At 44.5% G+C, this 19,745-nt stretch overlaps 6 protein-coding genes across 6 annotated transcripts; all 6 read right to left on the bottom strand.

Annotated features, from left to right (window-relative positions):
• Positions 1-1,890: 1,890 nt before the first annotated feature.
• Positions 1,891-2,475, bottom strand: Triagg1_8663 (uncharacterized protein; the record flags this gene model as incomplete). Its single annotated transcript, XM_062903534.1, has 1 exon — positions 1,891-2,475. One exon carries the CDS (start codon positions 2,473-2,475, stop codon positions 1,891-1,893), a length of 585 nt encoding a protein of 194 aa, XP_062752473.1.
• A 1,387-nt stretch (positions 2,476-3,862) lies between these two features.
• On the bottom strand, positions 3,863-4,405 carry Triagg1_8662 (uncharacterized protein; the record flags this gene model as incomplete). The annotated part of the gene is made up of 1 exon (XM_062903533.1): positions 3,863-4,405. The coding sequence occupies one exon, from the start codon at positions 4,403-4,405 to the stop codon at positions 3,863-3,865; it is 543 nt and encodes a 180-aa protein (XP_062752472.1).
• Positions 4,406-12,457: 8,052 nt separating this feature from the next.
• Triagg1_8661 (uncharacterized protein) lies at positions 12,458-12,883 on the bottom strand (the record flags this gene model as incomplete). Its single annotated transcript, XM_062903532.1, has 2 exons — positions 12,458-12,687; positions 12,781-12,883. 2 exons carry the CDS (start codon positions 12,881-12,883, stop codon positions 12,458-12,460), a joined length of 333 nt encoding a protein of 110 aa, XP_062752471.1.
• Positions 12,884-14,238: 1,355 nt separating this feature from the next.
• On the bottom strand, positions 14,239-14,793 carry Triagg1_8660 (uncharacterized protein; the record flags this gene model as incomplete). Its single annotated transcript, XM_062903531.1, has 1 exon — positions 14,239-14,793. The coding sequence occupies one exon, from the start codon at positions 14,791-14,793 to the stop codon at positions 14,239-14,241; it is 555 nt and encodes a 184-aa protein (XP_062752470.1).
• Positions 14,794-15,202: 409 nt separating this feature from the next.
• On the bottom strand, positions 15,203-16,262 carry Triagg1_8659 (uncharacterized protein; the record flags this gene model as incomplete). Its single annotated transcript, XM_062903530.1, has 2 exons — positions 15,203-16,183; positions 16,245-16,262. The coding sequence occupies 2 exons, from the start codon at positions 16,260-16,262 to the stop codon at positions 15,203-15,205; spliced, it is 999 nt and encodes a 332-aa protein (XP_062752469.1).
• Positions 16,263-17,906: 1,644 nt separating this feature from the next.
• On the bottom strand, positions 17,907-19,581 carry Triagg1_8658 (uncharacterized protein; the record flags this gene model as incomplete). The annotated part of the gene is made up of 4 exons (XM_062903529.1): positions 17,907-18,070; positions 18,117-19,102; positions 19,209-19,480; positions 19,519-19,581. The coding sequence occupies 4 exons, from the start codon at positions 19,579-19,581 to the stop codon at positions 17,907-17,909; spliced, it is 1,485 nt and encodes a 494-aa protein (XP_062752468.1).
• Positions 19,582-19,745: the final 164 nt, after the last annotated feature.

Raw genomic sequence — 19,745 nt, 5'->3', positions numbered from 1 at the left:
CAAGGAGAAGAGTTGACAGAACCCCAGAGCCTCATTTAGCTAGCCAAAATCGGAGGGCCCGCTACCCTGAGTTCTCACAAACTATCCCCAATGATTATAGCCACCGCGAGTAGATACCTAAAAGCAGCGTGCTTGGGTAAGTAGTAAGCGAGCAAGCTCTATAAGTATATTATAATGTAATAATCTGGCGAGGTTAAAGGGAACGAAGCTGTTACCAATTGCAACACATTATAAAGACTGTTGTAGTATACCTATGTTTATTTAAGGCTGCCTAACCTATTTATAGGTACATAAGACTCTTTATTATAGCGGTTATTAGTTGGATTAAGATAAAATATAAAAAGGGCTAAGAGGTAGCCTAGGTTTATATTCCATTTGGGCAAACAGAGATGCCACACGTTATGCATTGGATGGTTACTACTTGTATTTTGAACACAGCTATTGAATCCTTTTAGCTAAGGGAAATAGACCATTAATTGCAGTGAGGCAAATTGTCAAATGTTGAACTTTAGTGTGCATGGTCACCCAGGAGTAGACAGGTGAGAGATAGTCTTTAAATCAAGCAGTCAAAGTTCCATTTCCGCCGTACTCTTAGGATAACCATTCGGTGATAAGCCGGATCTCCTAAAATTAATACAAAAGGATTGCGAAGGGAGAAACTGTTCTACAAGATGTATATTCGTAAATAAGTCAGGCTAAATTAATAAAACATGGAATAAATCAGTGTTCATAACATTAACAAAAACAGTTTGTAAATGAAATTTATTACCAAAAGATTTTAATGCCTCAAGACGCATAATTTAGGGAATCATAGAATCAGTAAGTCCCGGGAACTATTTCCCATTTTTGGCAAAAACTTCAGGTGGTGACAATGACGCATATAGGTTGATGGCGTACTTTGGCGCCAGTTAAGTTGATGTCACATGCAGGAGTAGTAGATCTTCAAGCAGAGATGGACGGCGAAATATACACGTTCGCTTTAATGCTTTGCGTGAATCGAATGCTTTCACCTCTTCGTACAAGATATTGGCGTTTTTTTTTTGCTCTATAAGCCACTGCCAGGTCTACTTCGGCCATATGTTTTTATCTTCGCCTCGCTGCAATGTCATGAATCTTACACGCACGGTTCTGAATTGTTGCTTCACATTATCTTCGCCTCTTTAACTAGAAGTCAAAGAGGGAATTAACAAAACAGCGTTAAGGTGCTTGTTCTCTTTCTACGTTTCAAATATGCCGCCGCCAATACATTTATAAGATGACACAATGAGTCGCGGCGGCGTGAAGATTTTTCGTGCTGAGAAGCCGCTATAAGGCAAACGAGGCTATTACCAAGCACATACGACCATAGGTAGTGGAAAGCTCGGGGTCCCGTCTGCTCCCCCATAGATAAGCCACTAACCGGCAGATTAGTAGTTAAGTGGGTGACCATTAGCGAACACCGGCTGTTGTATGTTTTTTTCTCTTTTTATGCTTTATCTCCCTTTTGATTCAGGGCTCATAAGCCAATCCACATGGTCTCCAAGCACATACGACCACATCCATTGGAAAGTACGGGGTCCCGTCTGCTCCCCCAGAGTCAAGCCAATGAGAGGCAGATTAGTAGTTGAGTGGGTGACCATCAGCGAACACCGGCTGTTGTATGTCTTTGTTTTTCTTTTTGCTTCATTTGTCTCAAGTGTCTTTCTTGCAAGTTGCCCCCGATGTCAGACAGGGGGGACCTGTCACTACCACTATTTTGCATAATAGAGCGGCGGCAAGAGTTTACGAAGGGGAAAACACACAAAAGCATTAAATAAAAAACAATAAACAAATCCAATTACACCGTTGTCGCTAAATAAGTCCCTACGCTAATTGAGATCTAAATGTCGTTGTGTTCTGCTTTAAGGTACCTCACATGGCTGAAGAGTGGGCCCGCGCAATGTATATAATCCTGGATTTACCAAGTGTAAGACTTTCCCTGTTGGCGTTGACTTCGCGCTCAATATCCTTAATGAGCGCGGAGATGTTTGCGATAAACTTGTCGTTTTTATCTTTCCTATATAAAGCCCATTTTATTCCTTCTACTCTCTTTGCTGCTTGGAATCTTTGTTTATCAAGAAATCCCATCATTCGAACTCGTATTGTTTCGGCTTCCTGCTGGGGCGGGTTGGTTGTCAAATAGCCAGCTTCTATCTTTGCGGCTTCTTGCTGAGCTTTGCGGAGCCTGTCTTGAATGGCGGGAATAATTTCGGCTATTGTTGGTTCCTGATGCCCTGACGTATGTGTTGAGCGCTCTATTGCGTTTGAGACCAAAATCTCATCGGTGCCGTTTGTGTCATGGATTATTCTCGAGACAGTCGCACAGCGGGAGAGGTGCGCTTTAAGTTGGAGCTGGTAGAATTCGAACTCGTCTTCAAACCCGCGTGCTCGTTGAATAATAGTAAGGAATTGAATCAAAAAGCGTATGCTACCAATTGTGCCTTCTACGGCATCCATGTTTGTATGAAAGATATTGGATCTATAAAATGCCGAAAGAATGTCATAGAATGATAAGAAATCTGCGTAACCTTATATATGGGTGGATTGGTGGCCTAGTCCGCGAGCTTTGACCGGAACTCATTTGGTGTAAATGTATGTACCTAAGTACTTGGCCGTATGGCGTCGGGCAGTGCAAAATGAAGGGGTGTTTGATTGGTGGGAGGGTGGCAAGAACGCGCAGGCACTGGAGACAGCAAAGTAGTTGGTCTGCGCTTTGGTTTCGCCTTAATGGGCACACGACGCTTTTCTTTATCAGATAATATACCAACTGTGTACTAGTCTACCATTACTGGCGATATCAGGTACTAGGTAGTATCTACAGGTAGGTAGTAAGTAATGCTTGACAGGTACCTATGTGCGTGTAATTCAAGGTCTTGTTGTATCTGAACATATGTGTGCCAAGACGGTTTGTATCTTACATCGTCCTTTCCAGCCGTCTCTAAACCCAGATGATACTTCATAGGAGCATGTCTCCACATCGGTTGTAATAAGATGACGACGGAATAAACTACTAACCAAATAACCAGGCTAGTATCTTCTGTTCTATTGCTTCCCACAGGCTGTTCTATTTCTTTGCCTTTAATGCGAAGCCACATTGCTAACCTGTCAGCCAGCATCTGCCTTTGATCCCTGACGGTCGACGGCCATCCTGGTTGAGGCCCAAGGGGAATTGCGCCGTCCTGATTCTCGTCAAGCGGGGGTCCATACTTATACCTTACCTTCACGTACATACCTACCTACCTGTTGTACGCCTGCTGGTCGTCGTAGACGCACCAAAGGTCTCGAGCCACGTCCACGGCTCTTCATTTCTCTTGAGCCCATTAAAGCGCCTCCCCACACCAAAACGGCTGGGTGCCCAAGGTTGCATCAACCTGTTACCATCTCGTGCACGACCTTACTCCATTGCTTCCGGCTCTGGACGTTCGCATTGGCTAACGGGACGTGTTTCCTCTCATTAATTAAGATACAATCCAATCATTTCATATCGATTGGTAGAAGCTAAGCATCACATTGCAGGCTTCCGGCCGATCATGATACCTAATTAGAGCCGCCATACATGTAATTTTTAAGCGAACTCCGTTCATCGGGGATGCACAAGCTGTGGGGAGCCCTTAATTTCTTGGACCGGTGTGTTGCCGTGCCTAGTGGCCGCCGGCGCCGGCGCGTCCAAAAAAATTTCCTAAAGAAGAAAAACAGATGAAGATGAAAAGGAAGAAGAGCAAGCAGAAAGCACCGGATAAGCAATTCAGATGTTTTATTATGAATACTGTAAAAATAAACCACGCTGTCAATGCTATGCCAAGCTTTCATGCTAGTTGATTATGAAATGCCATTGCGTTCCGCGTTATACATGATTAATGAAGTGGTTGGTGCAATGTGCATATATGATCCTGGTATCGCTCGCGACTTGGCGCTCCAGGTCGTTCATGAGCAGAGCGATATCTGCGATCAACTTGTTGCAGATGTCTCTCTTGTAAAAAACCCATTTCATTGCTTCAATTGTCTTTGCTGCTTGCACCTTCCGTTTATCAAGAAACCCCGTAACCCGAACTTGCATTGTTTTGAGGTTGAGTGTGGTGTTAGAATTGGCGTCTTGTAGCTGGAGGGCAGTTGTGGTAAGCCCGGCTTGAATCTCGGCAGCTTCGCGCTTGGCTTTGCGGAGGGCATCTCGAGTGTCGGAGAGCATCTCCATTATCGATCGTTCTCCTTCTTCTTGCGTAATTTCGAGGCCATCAATTGCAATTGTGGCTGAAAAATTCTTGGCACGCTCCATGCGCTGGATAAGTCTTAAACAGTGGTTGAGCTGCACTTGAAGGCGCTGCTGGTATCTTCTGAACTCTTGCTCAAATGCACGGGCTTGCTGGATGCGAATAAAGCATTGATGCATAATGTGAAAAATGCTTGATGGATTTCCAATAACATCCATTATTATAAGCGCTTTTTAAGTAATCAATGGAAGGGGAAATATTATTCTGGAGCTGCTAGAGAATGTAGAAATAAGATAGACAAGAAAATGGGGGAGAGGCAACATACAGCCTATTGTGAGTGGGCTCTGCTATAGATGAAGTTGAAAGCTCTTAATAATCTTAAACGGTCACGATTGATGGCCAGGTCCTATTCGCTGATCCGCGGCACCGTTAGAGACGGTTTGTGTAAAATTGTTTATGCAAATGAAACGGGGGCAGAAGAGAGAGCAGATGGCTATAAAGTACTGGGTAAGCTACTAGGTAAGTACATGTAGGTAGCGGTTAATCACAATTGTCGCTTACTTTGCGCAGGTTCCCCCACCCTTTAAAAATATATTACCTATTACAGTGCTGGTAAAAGCTTTGTGTTTTTCTTAGTGACTGTGATTGCCTTTGTTGCGTTTCAAAGTGCGAATTTTGGAATATGTAAACGCACAAGCCCATATATACCTAGTCTTTCAAAGCACGACTCTCCAATAAAACGGATACTCGCTCTATGAAATCTTGTGTCCAAGGGAATAGTTAAGTAGCATATGGTAACAAAATGTGCAATGAATTTCATGACTATGTTAGTACCTGAGACTAGCCCTGAGTATAAGATACTGGACATTATTGTGATATCCATGGATCATAGTTACTAGTTAATGGTGTTTCTTCTGATGGGGGACTTATGAAACCCTCAACTCCGCCTCTAAGCACATATAACAATAAGTAATGGAAAGCTCAGGGTCTTAGCAAAATCTTTTTTTTGAGTTTAAGCATTTCTGATTATAATATCCCTAGATTCCATTGTTAGAGCTGCATAATTCCTTATTAATAAAACAATCAACTAGCGCCTAGAACACACTACTAGTGTCAGTGGTCAAGTCACAAAGGAAGGAATCTTCCCGTTGAACCCGGATAAAGGCGTCTGACTTCCCTGCTAATACACTAGCTAGCTGGGGAAGACTGAACAAGTATAAAGAGAAGGAGCCCCAGGCCCTTTGTTCTAGGGAGGTCAGAGATAAATACAGTCCTTTGTGTAACCCTAGCTGCGTGGTCCGTGATAGTGACTATGCGCTGTCATCCTTGACTCTTTCACTCTTCCTTACCCCGCCATCTTCTGACAACTAGTAATTAAGATCATACGATTTACTACTGTGAAAATTTAGGGAGGATTAATTGGCTTCCTTTTTACACCTCTGCAGAGTCAATCCAAGGTGCTAATATACTCATAATCTGTCTACTTTGCTTGTTTCTCCCCTCACTTGTTTTCTTCTGGAAACTTGTTCTACGCGCAGGCTGGAGAGGCTCTCGAGACATTGAGTTCAAACACAACACAAATGATTGGACTCATGCAGGTGCGGGGAACCTCGAAAGCCGGGCTGTCTCACAGAACGTAGAATGACGACGGCTTTCCTCCCATGAATTTCCAAAACGACACTCACAATTTCTTTCTTTCTTGGCCCCAGAGGCCACATGAACTTCAAATAATTCTTGGAAGAGACGAGCCCCTACGGGCCGCCTCCGAGGCAAACAGGGTGACTACCGAATTGACATCTTCCTTTGCGACGCACTTGGCTCCCACTGTCCTGTTGCCCATAGTAGAATTATGTATCTAGATACAACGTGGATGCTTCATAGCAACATAAATATAACAATGGCATTCTACAACGGAGACGGAAACCCTCTGATGGCGACCTTGAATAATAGGTGCATGTATAAAGCGGTAGTATGGTTCCTGTTGGGTTATGAGGGCGTGGCGGCCGATATAATCAGGGCCACGCTACTAATAGATACTGCAATCGACGGACACGTAGTGGTCATGCGATAACTTGCAAATGCCAGTGCAGAAGTCGCCCAAAATACTTGCGGAAATTCATCGTTATAAATTGCCGTTGAATAAGAGTGGGAAAAAGCTTGACCGTCGGTCATATGTTTATATGAGATTTTACTATTTTTCAAAGCTATGTCGCTTCCTCAGCTTTCTTTGACCAAAGTCAGAACCCTTAGTCATAGCCTTTCTCCTCCACAATTGCTTGATCCATAACAACACTAACATTGGAATTATAGCATGGAATATGGCCCTAAACCCGGCATTCTCATTATCACTACTCTCCCAGAACCGGCACCGAGAGCAATGACTGTGTCCGTTGATGCTGGCTGTGAGAACGAAAAAGGTAGCGAAGGCCATGTAGCGGACACCCGAGGCCGGTATTCAGGCGGAAGCCACAATATACCATATCCTCCCCAGGTGATCCAACATCTGTCAGGGCTTAAGGCATAGCCAAAATAGTTTCTAATTGTCTTTGTAGTATCCTTGGTAGCACGTTGGTGTTGATATTGATCTTGAACCGGATTCGTATCTAGAGATATAACTTGGGCTGCCGCAGTAGCTTGACACACCATCTGTAATTGTATAGGGCCGATTTCGGTATGCAGGTATGAGGCCGTGCTGTCAAAAGATATCGTGTGTAGTACCGTGTTCACCTCAATCATTTGCAGTTCACTACCTGTTGTTGTGTCCCAGATCTTCAAAGTCTTGTCCTCTGATGCTGAGGCGAGATAGCGCCCATTAGCTGAGAAGGCAATTGATCTAATCCAACTGCTATGGCCCTTGAAGGTTTGATGTATTTTGCCGGTTGTTATATCCCAGATGCTTATAGTCATATTATCCGAGTCCATTGGAATATGAAGATCAGCCGGCCCTGAGGCAAGATAGCGACTATCAGCTGAGAAAACAATCAAGTTGAATGGAATTACATGGCCCACGAGCGTTTGCTGTCTTTTGCCTGTAGTTATATCCCAGACTTTTATCATATTGCGCAATCCCGAGGCAAGATATCGGTTATTTGCTGAAAAGGCGACTGACGTACCATATTCAAGATGAGTTTGATATGTTTGATGTTTTTTACCTTTTTTTATATCCCATACCTTTATAGTCATATCATCCGATGTTGAGGCGAGATAACGGTCATTAGCTGAGAAAGCAACTGATCTAACCCAATTGCCATGGCCCCTGAAGGTTTGATGGATTTTGCCAGTTGTTGTATCCCAGACTCTTACAATCTTATCTTTTGACCCTGAGGCAAGATAGCGGCCATCTGTTGAGAGGGTAATAGCCATAAAGTTGCCATAGCCTTCAAACATTTGCCCCTCTTGCTTTATTGTTAAATCCCAGATATTTATCGTATTATTATAAAGCCCCGAGGCAAGATAAGAGCCATCGTCTGAGACGGCAATCGAGCTAATATCACTTTGGTCTTTAAGTTTTCGCTGCTCTTTGCCTGTTGTAATATCCCAGATCTTTATAGTACTGTCAATTGCTGAGGCAAGATAGCGGCTCCCTGGTAAGAAAGCAATTGATTCAATGTAAAAGCTATTGCCTTTTAGAGTTTGCTGTTCTTTACCTGTTGTTATATCCCAAATCTTTATTGTTTCATCGCCTGATGCTGAAGCCAAATAGTGGCCATCTGCTGAGAAGGTAACTGATTTAACGTCGTCATTATGGCCTGTGAGTAACTGTCGCTCTTTGCCTTTTTTTATATCCCATATTTTGATAGTTTTATCTCTTGATCCAGAGGCGAGACAGCCATCTATTGAGAAGGCAAGTGACTCGACGTAATTCATGTGGCCTGCGAGTGTTTGCTGCTCTTTACCTGTTGTTATATCCCAGATCTTTATAGCTCCGTAATTTGATCCCGACGCAAGATAGCCATCTGTTGAGAAGGCAACTGATGTAACCCGCCCACCGTGGCCCGCGAGTGTTTGCTGCTCTCTGCCTGTTGTTATATCCCAGATTTTTATAGTCCCATCATCTGATCCTGAGGCGAGACAGCCATCAATTGAAAAGGCAATTGATTCAATGCCGCCATTATGGCCTCTAAGAGTTTGCCGCTCTTTGCCTGTTACTACATCCCAGATCTTTATAGTCCCATCATCTGATCCTGAGGCGAGACAGCTACCTGTTGAGAAGGCAACTGATGCGACCGAATCGCTATGGCCATCAAGTGTTTGTAAACAAGGGGTCCAATCATACTCCACCACAGGCTTGACTTTCAACCATTTAGGTTCTTCTTTGTAAAATGATCTCCGTATTAAGCTATTAGATGGAGCAAATATAAGCCCTGATGCATATACTTGGAGCGGATTATTTGCAATCACCGAATTGTTCTGCTGGATAAACCGCCGTGAGTCTTGTGTGAAATTCAATAACTGGTAGTCTGATGATTGGCGGCAATCTGGCGATTGGTGGCGGTCTGGTAATTGGCGGGTCGATGATTTCCCCTTTTCTGATCAGATATACTCTGAATCATTGCTATAATTGATACTCACTTTGAATAGATCCTTGATTTTCTTTACAGGGTGAAACCGCTGTATGTCTGGAGCAAGCTCTTGAACTTGGTTGTGTAGTGAGTTTTCCTGCTTTGATTAGCTTTATTCTCACTAAATATCAGGCTACTATTACTTACTTTTAGTAAAATCTCTAACCTTATCATTGAAAGGACCCCATCTTCTACACACTGTATAAGGCCCAAGGCCTCGAGCCAGTGTAAGAAGTGGTTTCGAAGGAACTGAAGAGCTATCTGAGACTCCTCGCCGTCTACTTTGAACTGATATTGGCCATTACTGTGCATATCACAGAAATGGTTGGCCCAATGCGTACAAGAATAATGTAAGGATTTCAAAGGATCGGGATCTGGCGGCTTGATTTTTTCAATTGAGAAACCAAGATGGTCTATGTCATACATATTCCGCTGTAATATGGAGGACATTGCTTTCAGCGATTGCGTGAAGATAATACCATGAACATAAGTTAGGCTTGGTGAAAAGAGAGTAGATGCAGCTTTGGTCAAATAGTCTTTTGCCGACTGGTGGATGATATAAACCTGTTCGTCTTTTATAGTAAGGAATGAGCCACAAAGTCCTATCGCTCTGTAGATGAGCTCGGCACCTGCAGCATCACCGTGTAAGGGCTCAGCATCATCGTGTAAGGGCTTAACAAGGCAGCCAAGTTCAGCTAGTGTAACAGGTCGATACACAAGTAGCACAATTGCAAGAATCTGATGACAAAATTTCGCATCGGCATCTTCCAGACGGAGTATTAGTTCGATCATCCTCTCATATACTGAGTTAAGTCCAGGCGGGAATTCTTTTAGCCTTTGAAGAGTGTTTTGTAGCGAGAATTTTTCCAAATTCTCACAAACTAGAGCGACCCATAGGAATGTATTATTAGATTGGGCAGACAAGTAGTTCTGGGTAGCTTTTTGTATTTCGGGGTTATAATTCTTCTTTTGTGCTAGCTGTTCAACCTTATACTTAATGTATATATTGACAGCTGCGGAGATGGACCATTCGTTAAGCTCTAGACATAGTCTTGTTTGCTTATTTGCAGAATTTAGATTCTCTTCAATTTCTGGCCAATTGCGACTCGATACTATCCATTTGACTTGAGAAGAGCCGGCAGACTTTGTGTGATTGATAATAAAGTTAAGCAGATTTGGTAGATCGGTTGTGCATTCGTCCAGTGCATCAATAATAATAATAATTTGCTTTAGGCTTATGTCGTGTAGAATATTTGAGAAGATTTCCGATAATGCAGTCCATGAATTGATGTCGTTAAAAAATGTCTCCCCTCCAAATTTATATTTTTCCAATACATGGCCGATAAGTTGTTTCCGTTGTTTTATCGCCAGATATATCAGTCCTCGTAGCACAGCGGTAGCGCTGTTGATGCGCGAGTCGGCGGCCTGACAGAAGAAATAGGAGACTAATGTCTCAGAATCATGTTGAGAGTTTAATTCGTCGATGATTCCACAGAGTAACATAGTCTTGCCCTTGCCGGGATCGCCTTTAATCCAAAGCAGGCGACTACCTTTGTCATGGCGCCATTGTTGGAAATCGCCATGTTCGAGGATCCAGCTGTATGAATCCTTCAATAAACCACCTTTTGTACTCTCGATGCGAATTTTATCATCGTAGGGGTCCGTTATCCGTAGGTCCGAGAGGCACTTCGCCGCCTCGTCTTCTTGACTCTTATTCCAGTGGTTATGAACAACATCGCCCTGGTAGATGCTGACGTTATCGCCAAAGCGGCTACCAATAATATCGCGCGACTGTGGCGGAGTCATTGAAAAGAGTTCAGACAATGACTCTATTGTTAACTATGTTTGTGCTGCTGTTGAAAGAAACGCAGTGACGGGCGATATCTGAGATGAAGGGATTGCCTACCTAGCTGGAGTAGCTATCCTAGATAAGGTAGTATGCGGTTCTACCCGAAGTTAGTACGGGCGGGGTGTTTCTTTTTGGGCGGATCTACTGGCCCTTCTCCCCTTGGCTTACGGGCTGAATTTCCCCCCTTCGCGTATATCACCGCCAACCAAGAGGTCCCATTGAGATTTCCAATCACAGACGTCCACGTCAGATGTGACATCATATCCCCTCAAGAGCTCACCGAAGGCCTTCATACAGCCAGTAGTGATTCAGTGCATCTGGCCAGTGCTGTTATCAATAGTTTCATGCGTGTGATGCTATTGGCATATGCGGGGTGGGTGCGGGTGCTCGTTACCGTGCGGAGCTCGTGGCTCACTCTGGTTCGTTGAAACAAAATCATATATGTACACAGGGACAACGATATCAGTACCTGTAGTTGCCCGTCACCTCTGATAAGACCAGATTGGTGCCTACATGTAGGTACGTGTATCCCCTTGAGTGCCGTATGGTTTAGCTCAAGTATCCAATCTTTGGGATAGTGGCCAGTTCAATCGTCGCAAAATTAAGATATATCGACTGCCCATTATGATTACCCAGCTTATGATGGAAGTCCCGCGATTTAGCCCGCTACAATGAGTGATATTGCTTTAGTAGGTAGGTAGTCGAGTGGTGGACAGGGACTGCAGAACAAATAAGTGCATATACACTCAAAGTATGAACACTTGTCACACCGAATGGCGATCACTCTTATATGCGTATATTTTTTGTCGTGAGTGTTCAAAATCTCTCCATTCCCTGCAATTCTGTCCCCCACTTGATAGTGTGGTGATTGAGTGGCTCTTTTTTGCTAGTCAATACATTTATCCGATGTAGCTTTTAAGCGTCAATATTAAGGATCATAGCATATCTCGATCGACCCTCGCTTCTCTCGTTCGCTCTAACTTGCCGGACATCGCTTCTCTGTTACCTCCCTCAACCTATTCAGCTATCTTCCACTGAGAAGCAAGAAATACTGGCTCATCTAGAAAGGGACGCGCCTCATTACTATTTCTGCCATTTTTGCTTCAAACTCCATCGATGGCGCAGGTCCTGCTTTTGGCATTTCAATTCAGAGATTCCACACTATCACCTGAAACACAGGAATACTTGCAGAGAAAAGTATCAAATCAAGCACAATGGGATGCCAACTTTGTTATATCCTCTTGCGCGGGTGATTATGAATCGGCATTTCTATGGGGCAGCACATGGCCCTCTACCAAATGTATTATCAACATCAATCAACGATTACGGGTATTGGGATGGAACGGCGGCAATCCAGATATCTTTTGGAGCATAGACCAGGTAGGTATGGTGAGGCACTTGGGAGCAAAGCAGATAGTATTCTCCTGCAACCTATAGGAGAATGGGCATACCTCTCTAACTAGCACAAAGACTTGATTGATAGAGGTAGGTAGATGAATCTTTTTCATGCACACCGTCTTTGTTGTTGCCTTCCATCATATTATCGCCAGATATCTTCATAAGTAATCACGATAACGATCCAGGATGGTTAATAATTGGCTACCATGAGATCACATGTAAGAAGGTGAGAACAAAAAGGGCTGTTTCGATATTTTAACCTTCAAATTTCTTTCCATCAAAAACCACAGAAGTATCATAATAAAAGAGAAAGTTAAACGTCAAAAGGATTGATTTACATTCAACTCCTGTTTACTCCATCGATTATCTTCTACTCGCGTTACTCCAGCAAGTATTGAGTACGTAGCCTAGAATACATGTATCTAGCAGAGGTAAGTCCGTCTCACGTTGCAGGCGAGGTTGGCCCCTGCAGAGTGGCAGTTGCTGTTGAAGGAGCCGTCATCATTATCCAGCCACAGGGGGCCGCCGCAGCCCTGCAACGTGTACTTGAACCCATTGGAGAGCCCGTTGGCGAGATGGACGTTGCACGGGTTCTCGCCCTGGTCGTTGATGCGAGTCCAGCGGCAGGGGTCGGTGCCATCAACCCACATCACTAGTAAGTAGACCGGAAGCGTTAGTTTCTGAAAGCTAATTGAAGATATGGCGATATTATGACTATGTACTATAGTAGGTGGGCGGAACATACCGTTGAAACCTGCGGCAGTTCCAATTGCGATAGTGGCCTCAGCACGCGTTGCAGATAAGGCCAGGGCCAGGACGGTGGGGATGAAGTCTCGTCTGAAAAGCATGGTGAAAGGTACAAGTTTTTGCTAAATAGCGAAGAGAGGGTTTGTCTGTTGAGTTGTTCGAGAGACTGAAGAATATTGGAAGCTGTTGATGAAAGGTTCAAGGTTAAGCAGAGGGTTGAACAACGTCTTTATATATCTAACTTCGTAGCAACACCTTTTTATTTTCGGTAACGGTTTTACAAACACCGACAAGGGATTTGCAATCAAACAAAAGGGGCTAAATACATGTAAGTAATAACAGCACCCATCATCAGACTATCCGCACAAATCACACTTTACTCATCTAGAATAGTGCTCTTATCCTCCTTAGGTACGAGTATTTATGCACATATTCATGTTGCAGTCCCTGTTCTATTCTTTTTCTTGCAAACCGCTTGGCCACCTTCACTGAACCGGAGTGGAGTGGAATAAGCAAGTGCCACTTTTCCCCCGAATAATTGGTATTCAAGCACCTACTTAAATAGGTAAGCATAACGGGCTCTGCCAGTCTATACTTATTGCAAGGTATATATCATTTTTTGAGTCAGGTTATGATGACTGCTTCTTAAAAGATGATACTATTTTACAAATCAGTCAATCGCAATAATCCACTCTATTAAACAGCCGGTTCAGTCACAGAAATTACCACAAATGCGGTCTGATCTTTGGCACCATATCTACAGTATGACAGAATGTAACGTAAAGGTACATTAGGACTAATAGTATACTAAATTATCCCGCCCCTTGTTCAACAAGCTTTGTTACTCGTATTGCTGACTTACTTTACCCTTAACTATTATTATAACGTCTATGTCAGATATTATGTTAGACTAAGCAGTACGGGCAGGTGGCTATTACAGAGAGCACATTCGGCCTAATACAAGGAATATGGAATTCGCTGACTGTAGCTGCTGAACACTATAAATGAAGGACAACGAATTAGGTTGTCTCGACGAGTATATAAGAAATTGTATGCTTACGCAATCCAACGCCCAATTGGCAAGGGTATCAGTCTTACATCCTGATCTTTCTGGCCCAGGACACACGTAGTTGATCTAATGGATCGACGCTCCTCCCTTCCTCAAAACCTTGGGGGCAGGTGTAATGGGACATAAAACTACGCAAGAACCAGTCTTCTTGTCTATTGAACCAACCGTTTCGATGCTATATCCTATTAATGAAACGACAATTGCTTCTTCAAGTACAAATATTCCAAGTCGATCTGTTATTAAGCCGTCGATAATAGGTTCATATTATTTTAACATCTGTTTCTAGAAATTGCTTTATCAACACAATAGTATCACAGGAATACGGCCCAAAATTTGAAAGTGCAGTCATCAAGCAGATACTTTTGTGATGGATAAAAACAAGCCCCGTCAGACCTCAACCTCAGCCCTCGCAGTCTGCTTGTTGCTAGCTAGCATAGCGTCTAGAAGAGCGTTGTACTCTTCATCTACCCTTTTTGACGCTTTCTGAAACTCAGCTTCAATCTTCTCTGTTTCTTTTTTATGCAAAAGCCGTGCCCCATTCTTTCTAGCGGCAAACAGCGCATTACACGCAAGCAAATCCAAGCCATAGGATTTGGAAAATAAGAGGGAGCGAATGAGAGGCTCCTTGGCATCCAAAATATTTCGCACCCTCTGCCAATATGTTCCGCGGAGGCTTCTAACATCCTTTTTAGCATCTTTAATCGTTTCGGCCAGTGCACGTTTTTGACGAGATAATGCCTTCTCTTTTGCTTCCACAGCTTCTCCCTTTTTCGTGATGTATTCTTCCACCATTCGAATTCTTTCCTGATGCGTCTCTAGCGCCATGACTTTCTTCATAGTCCGCGGAGGAACAAATATCTTGTCACTATGGCTGTTGCCATCATCGGCTTCTTCAGCCGTGCCATTGTGTTCTCTATACGGAGGTGGATCGGTTTCCTGCATAGCCAGCGTGTTTAGACGTGAGTGTATGCTTCCTGATGCCTGGAATTAATTGTCAGATAAAGACGGAAATTATAGTCCAAGATTGTAGACTTACTGTCTCCTCCTTGAAGGAAATCGAAATTTTCAAGTATGACAATTTGTTCAAGGATAAGCGATTCGATGAGTCTTAGAAAGAATAGAAGAGTAGAGTATGAAGCAAGAGATTTCAAACACTTATATGAGACATATTTACACATATCGGACCTTTTTGTTGTGAGTTTATGTTGGTGGCTGGTGAAAATACATTAATATGGGGCTTAATCTCGACCATAGGAAAAAATTTGCGGAGAGTTCAATACAATTGCTCGTATATCTATGAAAATGGATGCCTATATACCCCTCTCATGACTTGAAAAAGCCGTGGGGAAACTCAAGATGCCGGCCACTGCTCGACAATTCCCCAGCCGCGAACGCTTTGTCCCTTCCAGGTTCCCTTGTAGAGCGTGAAAGAATCGCAAAATGCAAACGATGGCCCAAAGCTAGCCTCCCCAAATTTCCGATTGGTGACGTCGGGAGCTACAGCAGTGATCACGCTATTGTATTCATCTAAAAAGGAGACTTCAAAGGACCCGTACCAGGTGCGGTTCGTAGTCGGTGATACCCACGCATCTTTCGGCTTGATATCAGGGTTTACGCTAACCACTTCCTGTTCTCCATTGGGATACAAGACCGTGGCGAAGGCTTTCAAGGCGTCGCCTTGTTCTGTGGGGATTATCCACGTTGAGATGCGGACCCCGTTTTCGAGCTGGATTGGGAACCAGTGCCACCCTTGCGTTGGGTTCTTTTCGCCCCACTGACGATCGTACCATGTCGTTGAGTGCTTGGGATCGATAGTGTGCCTTGTTCCATTGATGATAAACGTTCCTGTGGTATAGGCAGCTGAACTGGACCATTGATGGTTGAAAACTGAGCCCCAATAGAGGCTTCCACTGCCACCATTGAATAAAAGAGAGCCTCGAGGCTGAAATGTCGTGTTGAGGCTAAATTTGCTCTCAGTATAGTTTGCGATGACGTTGATGGCAGATATATTATCATCTGCTAAGCTGTGCAGCTCGTACTGATCGCCAAACTGGATTCTGAGTTTATCTTGCCCAAAGGTGGTAAGCTTTCCGGCGATGTATGACGAGCTTGAGCCACCAGACTCCAGTGAGTAAATCAGGCAACCGTTGGCTGAGCCTCCATCTGTTGCATTATCGGGGCCTCCATTGACGACATTCGCGAATGTAATTAAGACGAAATGAAGATTGTTGGTGGTTGTGATCCAGTGCCCAACCCAGTGCGAGTTGAAGCCGGCTGGTGATTGGACGCGGATGGCTTGGTTCAGAGAAACGTCCAATGTGGGTCCTGATGTCTGAAGAATGTTAGATGATTTTGTCAGACGCAATGGGTATTAGTGAAAGATGGTTGCTTACCACGTATGGGTTTTGCATTGACGGTTGGTTTGATGCTGGAGCGAGCCAGAGTTCGCGTTTTGACCGATGAGTCTGAGTGCCAGTGACCAAATGACACGAGCTTAGAGCCCAAAGATAAAAGAGGGGTTTAAGAAGCATTTTTGAGCTTAAAATGTAACCGTTCACCAAGTTAGTAAGCCTTCGTTGTTGATAGGATTATAGAATCCAATATCATCTAGAGGTGAAAGTCTTTATATCTGTTTGCCAACCTGAAAGGGGAATGCCATAAAGGGAATGACATTATTCTGGGGATATCCTAATCTGGCAATACACGGAAGCATAGGGACTGTGAACGTCGAAAGTGGATCCCGAACTTCGGGGATAACTGGGGTCTTGACGGAGTAAAATTCCAGGCCGTGTCCGTTGACTATATCTCGTGAGTTGTAGTTTGAGACCGGAGTTAAGACGGCATCTCCGTTGCTTGATTGCATGCTCCTATGCCTTACTTCTCCTATTGTATGATCTTATAAAGCTTCTAAAGTCTCCCCGTTGAGCTGAGATCGCTTATCTCGCTTAAGCAACTGTTGACCGATGATCTTTCATCAGGAGGATCTGCTTCATATGGCATGAATGCCGATATCCACCATGTTTCAACTTTTAATCATGATTGCGTCATCTATTCACACCGCCTCGTCCCGCGCCCGGATAGATAATCCTTGATATATGTCTGTATTCTCAAGGCGGCGTCCACAGGTGTCAAGTCCGTTGTGTCGATGTTATATGATTCATACGGACTGTTTTCGAATCGAAACATTTTGCACCTTGATAGAGCGTCTCTTAACATATCGGCGTCAGTCAGCTTTGTCGTGGTTCCCTGAACGCGTTCGGAACTAGTGGCCCTTTTAATGTTGACCTCTATCTCGCAAGATAGATAGATGGTAATAAATGGTCGCTTAGCTTTCCGAGCGGCTTGTAGATACTCTTGCGCTGTAGCTTGGCCTAGTTCATCGTTTGATTGGCAATCTTGCCAGTATCGCATTAGCTGTGCGAACGCTATGTATGGTCATTCTGGCTTACCTGTGAAGACGATTGTTTTTGATATAAGACTTGGTTCAAGTACGTATTTGTCAAATGCGCGTTCGCGTTCACGTCTCCGCTCTATTTGGTACTGAGGATGGTCTCGAGAGAACCGTGCTGCTACTGGGTCTATCAGCTGATGGTTGTCGATAAGAATGCTTGACTGATCGAGGCGAACGAGTTCTCTGGCGACGGTTAATTTCCCCGTTCCTGGGAATGCGTTGATCCAAACAACAGGCGCTGCCATAGTGACATGCAATATGAAGCTGTGCGGCGTTATTGATCAGCTATAGAAATCTGTTGTTTGGAAGAAAAGATGGAGCATTTTTATTACACAGGGAAAATTAAAAGGTTATATAAAGTTTTTGAAATTGGTTTGTCTCAGCTAAGAAAAAGAAAAGTTTATTCGGAGCATTGTGTCCATGCAGTCACTCTTAATCTCCTTTATCGGCTTATTTCGTCAGCCAGCGGGTAACAATGACTCACTAGGTACCGCTACGATTCAATAGGGAGATGTAAGATGACTCTACAGATGTTCAAAATGGAGAGAATAATGAAATGAGAAATACCGTGCATGGAAAAAAGAACTGTAATATAGGAAATTGCCTAGGATAGAATTCGGGTGAGCATAAGAGTAGCCGCATCCAAAAGTGGCTGGTCGTATCGCTGGGTCTGAGCGAAGTGGTCCTGGATAGCGTCGAGCTTCCCCGGATCTGGAGCCGCTTTGTGTCCCCGGCATTCCACAAGTTCAGGGTTGTCTCGGAGGGGATCTAGCCCGTCCATCTTATAAAGGTCTTCATTATAAGCTTCGTTCACTCAAGCCGACGGTGTCTCGGTCCGGGTTGTCCACGAAAGCCACGCTCGTCTCCTGCCGAAGCTCAACCAGACGACTCAGGTACGATGCCACCAAATTGTCGCCCCTCAACCGCCTGTGATCTCCATCGTCGACTTCAGATTGCGTATACTCGCTGGGCTCAGCCTCGTCTAGAGTTGGAATCAACCTGAGGGCGAGGTCCTTGATGTCTGCTGCGATGTGTTCATACAGCTGACGTCGGATCTCGTCGGGGCTACTGTTCAAAATTACCGGCTCTAGGACGCTGGGAACGCGCTTGCAGATGGGGCAACAGTACTCGTCACGGAAGAGGAGCTTCTGCTTCTCGCGCGAGAGAGTGTCGAGTTGCCGATCGGTCGGGGGTTCCTGGCCCTCGTGGTTCGCCGGGTCTTTCATATGCCGCACGAAGCTGTCGTAGTCATCAAATTGGATTGCGGGTTTGTGGTCGATGTCGCAGTACCAGATGCTCATGTGTATCGAACGGTTCCACTGTTCCGAGTGGAACATTTCCATGTGGTTCATCCAGTCCTTCATGTGGACAAAGAACAGCATGGGAGACGTGCAATCCTCAGAGAGACAGACGTAGGGTTCCGTGTCATCGTCCATGTGATGTTTGGATTCCTCTAGGCTATGCCTAGTGCCGAAATTTTCCTCATGCCGCATCCTCTGGAGAAGCTTGCTACGGCGTATGGCCAGAGATGCCCCGAGTTGATCGCACAGAGAGCGCCGAGCATCTCTGAAGTAATAACGGACGAGGATACAGGCCTGCTCGTGGAAATAGCTGTCATCGTTCTGATGGAAACTAGATGCGAGGTTGTACTTCAGACTGCGTATCCAAATCCTGCGGATGTCAGCCGCTATGAGGTGAAGTCTATCTAGAGCACATTGGATCCCATCTCTGGCTTCGTCTTCACACTCATCCGTGTCGCTGTCGTTGCTGCTACTGCCGCCTAGGGCATCCAGCTTAACACTGTTGGCTTTACCAACTGGAAATTCGTTGTTAGCGCAAAATAGAAGGAACAGAAGTAGTAAAAACAATGGGTTAATATATATGTAGCTGCATTGCGGACGTAGACTTAAGCCACTGGATATTCCTGGCGAGCATCTGGAGCAGCTCAGTGACCATCTCCTTTTCTTTGCGGTCGAAGAACTGGCGCGTATCGAGAAGTCTGCTGATGTTGGCCCCCAGAGCGGTGTAGTCAACCCAGAGGTTGAAGCTCCTTTCCATCTCGCTAGTGCTTAGTTTTGAGCTACCAGTTTGAATACCAAAAGCCATCTTCTCATCTTCTTGCCCCCCACCCCCCGCCCCCCTTTCAGCTTTGATGATATCCATCTCGCCATGATCCAGCTTGGATCGCTCAGCTAGTGACTTAAAGAGTGTCATACGTCAATAACAATGTCGTAATTGTCGTTCACGCCATTTTGTTCCAGCTCATCTGACGAAGCCATGGTCGAAACTTGTTGCGATCACCAAGCTCTTTAAATACTAATTAGTATGATGTTCTATCGAAATCGGAGCCAGCCAGGTCGTCGTGAATATGTATCTACATGTTCTTTGTCAATTCAAGTAGAAACAAAGGCTTTCCAGAATAGGTTAGGACGCAGCTTGTCCT

Source organism: Trichoderma aggressivum (assembly GCF_033847375.1).
Source record: "Trichoderma aggressivum f. europaeum strain CBS 100526 chromosome Unknown scaffold_043, whole genome shotgun sequence".
NCBI classification, from domain to species: domain Eukaryota; kingdom Fungi; phylum Ascomycota; class Sordariomycetes; order Hypocreales; family Hypocreaceae; genus Trichoderma; species Trichoderma aggressivum.
The sequence above is the reverse complement of the archived record's forward strand: the minus strand, read 5'-3'. Positions and strand labels throughout refer to the sequence as shown.